Below are 12,601 nucleotides of genomic sequence, written 5' to 3' on the forward strand. Positions count from 1 at the left end.
ATCAACCAGCATCTACATTTATAGCATTGCTGTGCAGCAGTCAAAGCTAGGATTGCAACACTTCCTTTCCTTCCTTTCCTACTTCTTTCCTTCTTCTAACCTTCCTTTCCTACTTCTCAAAAAATGGTGCACCTTTAGGTCTAACTTCAATATTACCTAGACAATATTTTGGGTCTTAAAAAACCACTTATCAGGCTCACAAAATTAAAAAGCTGGCAAGCCTCATGTACAGTGGCAATCGATCATATAAGAAGCGCGAATGAGGAAGGTTGGTATGTTACTTTAAAAATCACCACAGCGTTACGAGGCCTACACAAATTATGCCGTACATGACTTCAGTGTCCCGATTATCATGTTTGCGCCTGGCAGTTGTGTTCATCGTCCACTTACGTAACGTAATATCAAATATGGCAAATACAAAGCTAGCAAAATGCCCACGAGCATGCTATACAGGCGTAGATTGTGTAGTCATGGAAGTGTCATTCACATTCGTCGTCCATTAACGTCTTGTAATACCAAATTAGATATATGTTAAGCTAGCGAAACGGCCGCGAGCGCAATATGAGCGTAGCACGTAGGCATGTCATGATTATCATGTTTGGACGTGTAATTTACCTTCGTCGTGCCTTCCCGTCACGTATTACCAAATTTCGTATACGTGAAGCTAGACTCGCATAATATGCATGTCATGATTCGAACTTTAGGGCCTGTCAGTTATGTTTGCCATGCAGTCATGTCATACCATATCAGTGTTGCAATATGTAATGTGAACGAACCCACTGCAAGAGCAGCCAAACCTTGTCTTGTAATTCATTACATTCATAACATACACGTCAACTCTTTCAAGTTATTACTAGTCGCTTATGCTCATCATGCAGTCCGGCTATGCTATGCCAATTTTCGTCAAGATTCCATTATTCAAACGGCCAGGAGAGCTAAACATCGTAGGTGGCTAGATAGATAGATAGATAGATAGATAGATAGATAGATAGATAGATAGATAGATAGATAGATAGATAGATAGATAGATAGATAGATAGATAGATAGATAGATAGATAGATAGATAGATAGATAGATAGATAGATAGATAGATAGATAGATAGATAGATAGATAGATAGATAGATAGATAGATAGATAGATAGATAGATAGATAGATAGATAGATAGATAGATAGATAGATAGATAGATAGATAGATAGATAGATAGATAGATAGATAGATAGATAGATAGATAGATAGATAGATAGATAGATAGATAGATAGATAGATAGATAGATAGATAGATAGATAGATAGATAGATAGATAGATAGATAGATAGATAGATAGATACGGTTAAAGTCACTGAAACTCGCTTAGAAATGTTTCGAATTTCCAACCGCCCTATCGTCTTTGAACATGGCGTGGTGAGTGGTCTTTTAGAAAGTTCGAACTATAGTCATCATCATCAGCAGTCGCCTGCACACGCCAACTGCAGTGCAAAGGCCTCTCTCAAGTTCTGCTAGGCAACTTGGTCTTGTGCTTGCTGCTCCCAATTCATACACGCAAGCTTCCTAAGCTTATCTGCCCACCTCAATTTCTGTGTCCCCTTCACCTGCTTCCCTCCTCTTGGAATCCAGTTTGTAATTCCTAATGACCAGTGTTTATCTTGTCTTTGCACTACGTGTCTTGCCCATGACTATTTCTTCTTCTTGATTTCAACTATGATGTCCATAAAACCCGTTTTATCTCTGATACACTCTCATCTCTTCTTGTCTCTTAGGCTTATATATGTCATTTTCCTTTCCGTTGCTGGGAACACTAGGTGGCGCTGATTCATATCGTCATCTAAACATTGGCTCCTGCTTGTGAAAGTTAGCTATGTGTTTGATGCATTTTGCTCCAGTCGACGCCTGAAGTCTTGAGGACCACGTTGAAACAGTTTTGTCACGGTGGGTGAACTTTTTACCGAGTTTTGAAGGACCTTCTTGCTCGACCACGCCGTGGGTTGCTAGGCCTAAGGTTAGGCTTAGCTCAGCCTAACGCTAGGCTTAGCGCGTTTGAGCTATCAAGATGGCTATGCAAGTCACTGTGCAAGGGGAGGACATTTCTCCCGAAGAATTCCGGTGTTCTGGAATTCCCCACTTTAGGAAATGTTATCTGTCAAGGTTGCGGAATGCCCTCCCCTGGCGACCCGCACGTTTGGTCACCGAAGTGTGCCTTCTGTAAAGGGCCTCATCCAACGGCCGACAGAACCTGTACACAAAGATTCGAGATACCTTACATCGTCAGACAGCGCAGAAGAGAGAGACGCGACTTTGACAAGGACTTCCCACCGAGACATCACCTGTCCGAACCAGCCAACAAGTACAGGTCCCAGTCCAGGAGCTCGAGGGGGCACTCCCGATACAGGAGCGGTCCCCGATCCACAAGCCGTTCCCAGTCCCGGAGCTGTTCCCGATCACGGGGCCCGGCCGTCCGCATTCAGTAACTGCTGCCACAGCGACCGAGTGGGCCGACCGCGTCCAGAAACAGGTAGCGGGGGGCATACTGCCAGAGTAGAACATTGATTGAATTGTTCAGCTGGAAAGTGAGAACGATGCACTAAAGGAGGCGATAGCGCAACTTAGAGTCGAGATAGTTGCACTTAAGAATGCTAATAACGCTATGAGTGAGGCTTCACAACCTCCTCAGGTCACTAGACTCGAAACGCCTGTTGAAACGCCTATGAAAACGCCCGTGGAAACACCTATAGAAACATCCATGGAAACGCCCGTAGAAAAACCCGCGGAGACGCCCATCGAAACACCCATGAAAGTGCAGTGTACTGTCCGTCCAGCCAAAAAGAGGGCTTTGACGAGGCCCGCTTTTGATGAGGAACTGCATAGTTTTAAAACAGAGATAAGAGACATGTTCCAGTCGCTTAGCCAAACAGTCGCATTGGTTCATGTTAAGGTCGATACCTTGGCGGACAAATTTAGGGCACTCGATGCCAAGGTGAATGCGTTGGACGCTAACTTCTGTGCGTTGGACGCTAAAGTCAACGCGCTCGAACGCCGGCACATATCTCTCGAGCCTAACGATGGCGCGTCCGCCTAAAGAGTTCAGGATTTGGCAGTAGAACTGCTGGGGGTTTACCCGCAAGAAGGCAGTTCTTCAGCAGTTCATTCGATCTCACTCTGAAAACCGCACGTCATTTTGCTTCAGGAAACGCTTTCGGGTTCTGTCATTCTGCCGGGTTACACATCTCACGCTCTTTATGGAGACGGACGAAGGGGCATTTGCACGCTTATATCTAAGGAATTCACCTATATCTCGCATGATCTTTCTATGAACAGTAGAAAAGTGGAACACTCATCGGTCGAAATATTTCCGGGGGTCATTTAAAGAGTAGCGTTTTCATCCTGTATATTTATAGTTCACCAAATGACTCGAATCAAAGGTTTGCAGCGCTCTTGAGTAGGGCTGCCACCAGGGCCGGTATCTCCCCGCTTGGGGTGGAGAGTGATTTAAACGCTCCTCATCAGGGTTGGGGTTATCTGCGGTCATCCCGTAAAGGCGAGGATTTGTGGCAAGCAGCGGTGAACTTGAACCTCACCCTGGCCACGGACCTAGCATTTCCGACCAGGATGGGTAACTCCTGCACGAGGGACACCATGCCGGATCTAACCTTTGCTAAAAATGTTGAATCTGCTACTTCGCACAACTTGCACGTGGATCTGGGTAGTGACCATAATGTCTTAGCTACCCATATCAGTGTAAAGGGCAAACCCGTAAGAGAGTTTAGTTTCACAGATTGGGATCACTTCCGGTATATTAGAAAAGAACGCGCGCAAGCTGAAGACTCAACCCCCCGCCTGGATCAATGGGCCAAACAACTCAAGGGAGACGTTGGTGAGGCGACAAAAAAGATACACACAGATTTGGAAATGAATGAGATGGACAGCCGCCTTGCGCACCTCCTAGAGGCCAAGAAATTGTTACTGAATAGGTGCAAGGGGCAGAGGCTCAATTGTCGGCTCCGCAAGAAAATTGCAGAACTTAACCGAACCATCGAGGACCACTGCAAAACCCTCTCTAGGCAGCACTGGGATGAGGTGTGCAATTCTGTTAATGGCCAAATGAAAATAGGAGGGAAATGGAATTTGCTAAAGCACCTTTTGCACGATTCGAATTCCAAGAGTAATCAAAGGCAAGCCATTGCTAAACTGATACATGCCGCAAAACAGTTTGATTCTGAAGATGCTATACTGGATGGTTTGGCTCACAGATATTTACCCATTGGCTCCTCGAGCTGTTCAGACTATCCGTCTTACACCGGACCCCCTTGCAATGAGTTCGCAGAGCCCTTTACCACCAGCGACGTTTGGGAAGTTCTTCAAAACCTTAGTGGACGATCAGCTCCGAGGCCGGATGGCATCTCGAACAAGGCCCTCAGGAACCTGTAAGACGAATCCATCAATTTTATCGATGAGATCAGTCGCATATGGTGAGAAGGTTCTGTCCCAGACTCTAGCAAATTGGCATCGGTTGTCTTCATTCCACCACCGGGGCGACCTCCAGGTTTAGGCAATCTAAGGCTCATATCGCTAACGTCCTGTGTAGGCAAGGTGGTGGAGCACGTCATTTACAAACGTGTCTCTAAGCACATCGAAAAGAAAGGTCTTTTTCCTTACAACATGGTTGGGTTTCGTCCGTCTTTGTCCGCACAGGACACAATGAAGCTGCCCAAACATCAAACCATAGACGTGAACACAAGGGACGTGAGAGGCATCCTGGGTCTTGACTTGGAAAAAGCGTTTGACAACATCTCTCACAAGCACATATTCAACTCCATTTCAGACCTTGGACTAGGCGAAGTCTTGCACAGATACGTAAGCTCCTTTCTCGAAGCCAGGAAGGCCACGCTCAATATCGGAGATCTCAAGTCCTCTCTCATAGCACTGGACCCTATAGGCACGCCGGCAGGAGCTTTGATATCTCCGCTTCTCTTTAACATTGCTATATGCAAGTTGTCTACACTGCTATCTAACGTGAAGAGCATCAACCATACGCTTTACGTTGATGATATTACCATCTGGTGTCCCGGAGGTAGCGAAGGGGAAGTCGAGACTGCACTGCAGGAAGCCATCGATCAGACAGAGCTCTTCCTTGCTGGCACAGGGTGCTCCTCGAGTAAATCGGAGCTGCTTCTATACAGGCCCAATAGAAAAGGAGCCATGCCAAAAAACTGGAAGCCTTTATCAGAGGTATACATTGCACTTCACACCAGACGTGGCGCTCCTATTCCGAGAGTGGACGCTATTAGAGGGCTGGGCATGATTATAGAGTCGCACGGGTACAACAGACAAACCATCGCTAAGATTTCAACCAACACCGAGAAAGTGATCAGGTTGATTAATAGGGTTTCGAACAGAAGGGGGGGACTCAGAGAAGACAATCTACTGAGGCTCTTTCATGCATTCCTCATGAGCCACATAACATACGTTGCTGCCGCGCACTATTGGTATGGGTTCGAAAAGAAGAAGCTAGAAACTGTGATCAGAGAAAGCGTAAAGAAGGTGTTGGGCATCCCCGTGCGAACAAGCACTGAACGGCTTATGCAGCTAGGAGTTCATAACACCCTAGATGAGATCATTGAAGCCCAAGAGACTGCACAGTTAATGCGCCTGTCGCCTACGCCGGCTGGTAGGAATATTCTGTCCGTCCTAGGCCTCAGTCTGGCGCTCGTAGAGGATCACCGTCTTCAACTACCAGATGAACAGCGTACTGCCATCCAGGTCTCCGTTTCTGCGAAACGTTCATCATCAGCACAACGTAGGAAGGCGCCGGGCTAGGGCCATCACACTTCTGAAGAACATCAGGAACGATCCTTATTCAGTTTGTTTTGTCAATGCCGCTCAGTACGGTCGCTCAGCTAGGTTTTCTGTTATTTCCGTCAATTATATGGGCTCTATTATCAATGCTGCATCAGTTAGGGACTCTACTCCCTCAAGAGCCGAACAGTTGGCTGTAGCCCTTGCCTTTTTGAATGACAGTAGATCGCTAATCTTCACCGACTCAAGGTCAGCGGTCAAGACTTTCGCATCTGGTTCCGCCTGTACTGAAGTATTTAAACTACTTGAAAATAGGACACTTTCTCCACATACCATTTTCTGGTTTCCTGCACATCTAGAACCCCTACTGGACTCTCAAGTAAATTTGAATGGCACTGCACACTCCCGGGCACGCGCACTAACCCTCCGTGCTGGGGAGGACGTAGTTCCGCAGGTTGGCAGTGAGATGTTCAGGGACGCTTTACTTACATTCAGTGAAGTGGATAAACACTACCAGTTGAGTAGGCCGTCATTCGCTCCACCACACAAGTTGTCTAGACCTCAAGCCATCACGCTTAGAATGCTCCACACCAGGTCCTATCCAAGCCTACTATTCCTCAGCATAGTCTCCTCAGAGGCTTTTGACTCCACCTGTCCTGTTTGTGGTGAGGTTAGTGACTTAGCACGTATGCTCTGGCAGTACCCCTCGTTACGGGGCCCAAGTAGGCTCACAGAAGAAGATTGGGGCTCTGCCTTACAAAGTTCAGAGTTGCTACCACAACTACGGGCTGTCCAGAGAGCCCACGACGCGGTGGTGAGGCTAGGCCTCCCCGTTCCTACGTGGGAGCGGCCCGCGACGTTGCTCTAAAGGAGCAGCGCTTCTCAGGACCAAATAGAGTCCTTTGTCTGTCTGTGTTTCCGTTGCTCAATATGTCCTCCTCCACTTATGATGAACACTTCTTGTAATAATCCCAGCTTCTGCTGCGTTGGTTAATGCCAGTAAGATGCAGCTATTATGTACCTTCCTCTTGAAGAATAGTAGAAATCTACATGTATTTATTTGAGAACGCTTGCCGAATGTGCTCCATCGCATTCTTATTCCTCTAGTTACGTCAATCTAATGGTTAGGCTTTGCGGTTACAGCTCCAAGGCACCATGTATGATGCCACTCGTGTCACAGACCCCCCATCTAATTTGTTTCTAGTCATGTCCATATCACAGGAACCAGAATTGACATACATTATATATATATATATATATATATATATATATATATATATATATATATATATATATATATATATATATATATATATATATATATATATATATATATATATATATATATATATATATATATATATATATATATATATATATATATATATATATATAATCAAATTTCATGCCATGACATTTCCCGCATAACCTACGAGTAATGCTGTCTAAAGGTACGTCTTTCATATAAGTGAAATTGAAAGCGACATTTCTTGATTCATGCGAAGCATCTGTCCATCCATTCGTTCCTACGTCTGTCCGTCCATGTGTCTGTCTGTGTGACCATCCGTGCATCCATCCGCCCGTTCATGCGTGCGTCTGTTTGTGCGTCCGCACGTCCAACCGTGCGTCAATCCCTGCGTTCGTCCATGCATCCGCCCCTGCATCCATCCATGCGTCCATCCGTTCGTGCAGCCATCCATGCGTCCGTCCATGCATTTGTCTGTGTGTCCGTTCATCCATCTAGTCAACACTCCAAGTACTACCATATCGCATCTTTTCATCATATAGTTTCCGCATATAGAAGTACCGCCATCCAGCGGACATTCTAAGGACTAAACAAGAGGTGGCACACGCACACTTTCTTACGGCTTGTGCTTCGTGTCTACTTCCCACCTTGAACCACCTCGAGTTCATGGTATGTACTAGTTCACTGTATTCATGGCACTTCGGTCCAACGTTCGCTAAACCTTTCTAAAACCAAGGAGGTTATGCCCAGCGAGTATAACGTAGCAACCTTTTCTTGTGAGATAGTGCTCAATATACATGCGAATGGCTGCTAATGCGGAATGAGAGACAGGAGAGTTCGGGTTTTAGCTAACGCGCACGCGGCGAATTTTTTAATTACGAAGCATTGCTTAGCGAACTTCGGTGACTTTGAGCGTATCTATCTATCTATCTATCTATCTATCTATCTATCTATCTATCTATCTATCTATCTAGCCGCCTACGACATCTAGCTCTCCTCCCGTTTCGCTGATGCTATCAATACCAAACTTGGTATGACATAATATGACTGTATGAAGAACATATATGAGTAGTCATAACACGAAAATCATGACAAGTATGTGATGAATGCCATGATTTACTTTTTACAGTCCTGCAGCTCTTGCGGTGGTTTCGTTCACGTGGCATGCTGCAAAACTGATATGGTATGACATTATTGCATGGCGAACACAAGCGACAGATCGTAACATGAAAATTATGACATGCGTGTCGTGTAACAACATGACTACATGCCACGCTCATGTGCGCTCATGGCCGTTTCGCTAGCGTCACATATACCAAATTTTATATTACAGTACGTGAATGGATGCTGAAGGTATGTGACTGGTGAGAACATGATAATCATGAGATGCATGTCATGTAACATGACTACATGCTACGCTTTAGATGCGCTCGCGGCGGTTTTGCTAACTTCCATGTACCAAACTCGGTATCACGCGACACGAACGGATGACATAAAAAAATGACAAATCCAAACATGATAATCAAGACATGCGTGTCATGTAACAACATGAATACAAGCCACACTGATGATGCGCTCGCGGCCGTTTCACTAGCTTCACATATACCAAATTAGGTATTACGCGACGCAAATGGATGACGATGGTGTGTGATTGGTGCAAACATGATAATCGTGAGATGCGTGTCATGTAACAACGTCACTACACGCCATGCTCATGATGCGCTCGTGGCTGTTTCGCTAGCGTCACATATACCAAATTCGGCATTACAGTACGCGAATGGATGATGAAGGTATGTGACTGGTGCAAACATGATAATCACGAGATGCGTGTAATGTAACAACACGACTACATGCTACGCTCATGCGCTCGCGGCCGTTTTGCTAGTTTCACATGTACCAAACTTGGTATCACGTGACGCGAACGGATTACATAGGTAAATGACATGCGTGTCATGTGACAACATGACTACATATGCCACACTGATGATGCGCTCGCGGCCGTTGGCTATCTTCACATATGCCACAATAGGTATTACGTGACGCCAATAGATGACGATGGTATGTGACTGGTGCTAACATGATAATCATGATATGAATGTCATGTGAGAATATGACTACATGTCACAGTGACGGCGCCAATACATTTCGACATGACGTGGTGCGCGTGCTCTCCGGCGTTCACTTCGTCGCGTCACGCCGGCGTTGCCACGCCAGGAACCGGTCCTGCCATATACTCGCAGGCGCACGCCGCGCTGCGTTGCTTTGACGCATGCGCGTTTCAGCGCGTCCGGCATCCTTCGGTCACGAAAAGAGGGAGATGCAGTGTTTTCTGGGTAACGCATCGGCGCTAAATGCTGCATGTCGCCTGTCGCTCCGGTTGCCGTCAGGTCGCATCGACGAACGCTGGTCGCACCTGTTGTCCGATTATAGAGTGCTCGCATTTTGCTAACGTAGCGACGCTGTGCTCAGCGTGCGCGCGCGTCAACGCTACATTGGAGTATATTGGGCCTTTCATAATTCGCTCGCGGACGTTTTGCTAGCTCCACATATACCAAATGTGCTGTTACGTAACCTAAATGAATGACGCAATGTATGAGTGTTGCAAACATGATAATTCTGATATGTGCTTCATGTGAGAACATTACAACATACCACGCTCATAGCATACTCGCAGCTATTCGCTAGCTCTACATATACTAAATTTGGTATCACGTGACGTGAATAGATGACGAAGGTTAACGGCACATCCAAACATGATAATCATGACACGGAATACATGTACGGCATCATTTACCTCCACCTCGCAACGTTGTGCTGATTGAAAGTGACATATCAACATTTCTCCTTCGTGCTTCGCATATCATCGATTCCCACTGTGCGTGGGATCTGTCAATTTTTATTGTTCAACAACGCACAGGAGAGAGCTCCCCCCGGCACCACCTTGCAGGTCAAAGCGTAACACATGTGACGCACTACTACGAGGGACGAACGGGTGCCGCTTTAAAGAGCTTTGCCTCTAAAAAAACTCCCAAGCATTTCCCCGAGGGCGAGCATGGTTAAGTGCGAATACACGGGGTGATGCTATGAGGGGTATTTATTAATTCTCACTATAATATTTATTAATCACACTACGGTGCCTTTATGGTGTAATGGTTCCTGGGAATCGCAATTTGATCACACGGGGGAGTTTACGTTGACTCACTGGCGAATGCCAACGGATTTTAACTTTACTCCCCCTCACGACCCGCTCTCGACGAGAGACTGAGAGAGAAGGCGGGCGCGCGAGAGAGAGGGGTGCGCGCGCCGCTGCAGCGAGCGAGGAGAGCGGAGGAGCGAGCGAAGGGGGAGGGGGTAGAAGGCGCGTTACTGACACCGGTAACAGCGTCGCGTCCGTGGCTTATTCGGTAGAGCGTCGCGCTGCGGCCCGCCAAGTCCTCTTTCTTTTAAAGATAGAGAGAAGACTGCGGACGCCGCCGACGGCGGTGGATGGTTTGGGGTCGCTTATAAAATGTATTCACACTTAAAACGCCGAGCCCCTCAAGCCCAAACACGCGCTCATGCTCACGTGCTCCGTTGCAAACAGATGCCCGCGCTCCTTGTGATTTCACCGCGGATGCTGGGGCTAGAAAGACGAGCCGACGAACTCGTCCGCTGCAAGTTCTTGCACAGCTGCAACGCCAGAACTTAAGTCCGCGTGGTTTGCCAGGGGTTATCCGTTTTTCGCCACAAGGATACACATAGATACACAACGAAAGTCACTCGACTAAGCCACTAAAGCTTTCGCTTGAAAAGAGTGTTCCACGATTGCAAGCAGCCGAGCAGCGCTGGCTCTGCGTGGCTGCTGCTGTATTAAGTGTACCGCCGGTGTACCGAGTCTTTGCGATGTCAGTGCACGTTGAAAAACACCCGATGGTGGCAATTTTCGGAGCCCTCCATCGCAGCGTCTCTTATAACCGTATCGTAGTTTTGGGACAAATCACTCATATTATTCTGATGAAGAGCAGTGACTACTACTCTTACATGCACAGGAACACCCAACAAAATGATGGGAAGAAGACCACGACTTAATTTCTCTACATATCTACCATAGTTACCATAATACACGAAAAAAGACTACAAATGCCTATGTAACCTCGCTGACTTGATTACTTGTTTGTTTTTGTTGTGTCATAACGTACGAGTCATTTGACAACTTGTTAAACACGATGCGTGGTTCTTTTGTTGTTGATAATCATACTATTTGTAGCATGCTTTCAACATGTCTCTCCGCACTCGTGGCAGGAACAGGGGCCTGCTTTATATTGGGTAAACTTATATCGGGTAAGTGGATCTGATGTAGCCTAACTGCCTACACCTAATAAACAAAGCAACATTAGTGCCAGACGCATAAAAATAAATTTTTGGTCCTTGGTATAAAATATCTTCATTCGCGAATACGTAAAACCAAGTGTCATATGAACAACCGCGAAACAAGTATATTTTTGCTATTTACTTAAGGATATGCGTACCATATTGTGTGCGTAACTGAAGCGTTGGCATTGCCCTTTCCTAACCCTTGTGCGGTTTTTGCTTTGAGCTAAATGCGTGCGGGCCGAGACATTGGCACCCTTCATGCAAACTTCCCGTTTAGCTGAGCTCCACATGATTGCTATAGCCCATATTCGCACTTGGTGAACTTTTCTAAATCATGTTCATACTTTAACGTGTGCATAACTATATGAAGGCATGCATGAAAAGTGTCAGCATTCTGTAGTAATAGGACTACACCGATAGCCAGAGGCAATCGAATGGTCGGCTGGTTTCAATTTAGTAATATTTTATATTACTAATGTCACATATTTAATTCTTTTGATGTCACTTCACCAAACACAGAGAGTAGCGCGCTTGCACGCTGTTTTTCTTCATGAACAACCTAATTTCAACGTATGGCTATATGCCCAGATAGTTCGTGATCTGAAAACAACTGCCGTTTTAGCATGTTTAATTTATATGAGTAGCTTCAACAAAAACTATAATATTTTTTATGCATCAAGCCATAAAAAACTGCCGTAAGTGCAAAGCACATGGTCGGGCTATTATGAAGCTACATACCTTCAGAACTTTACTCTGCAAGAGGATTTTAATTAACAAAAACATAAACACCTTTTCTGCTCTTACGCCACATCAGCCTAAGCTTAAGAAAATGCTATACAACTATTTCTTTGTTTTCTTTTTCCTTGCAGCAGCCATATTGACTTCTACCTCTTGGCACATACATCTTACAATGTTTACTACACCATACGTGCTACATTGCAATGTGTAGAGCAAAAGAATCTGGCAGCTAAACAATATTCATTATAGTGTTTGCGCTGACATTCATAAGCATGTGAGGCAGCAGAATATATGTTGGTGGCTTTTCGCATGCCACCATGACACAACAGGCATCCTCAGCACAATTGACTTATTCTCCAACGGTGTACCCAAACTAACCGATTTAAACCTACTTACCGCCCTCCACGAAAAACCTGACCGATCCAGATGTAGGCCCAGGCATCCCAGTCATAAGGACTTCTTCCCTGCAC

General features: G+C 45.8%; 1 protein-coding gene across 2 annotated transcripts in view; it reads right to left on the reverse strand.

The window, feature by feature from the left end:
- LOC119179845 (uncharacterized) overlaps positions 1 to 12,601 on the reverse strand; it is a 41,263-nt gene that overhangs the window by 20,774 nt on the left and 7,888 nt on the right. For both annotated transcript variants that reach the window (XM_037430965.2, XM_037430964.2), the window contains exon 3: positions 12,528 to 12,595. In XM_037430965.2, coding sequence (XP_037286862.2) covers positions 12,528 to 12,595 — 68 coding nt within the window. The remainder of the gene's footprint in view (positions 1 to 12,527; positions 12,596 to 12,601) is intronic.

This window comes from Rhipicephalus microplus, chromosome 7, assembly GCF_043290135.1.
Source record: "Rhipicephalus microplus isolate Deutch F79 chromosome 7, USDA_Rmic, whole genome shotgun sequence".
NCBI lineage: Eukaryota > Metazoa > Arthropoda > Arachnida > Ixodida > Ixodidae > Rhipicephalus > Rhipicephalus microplus.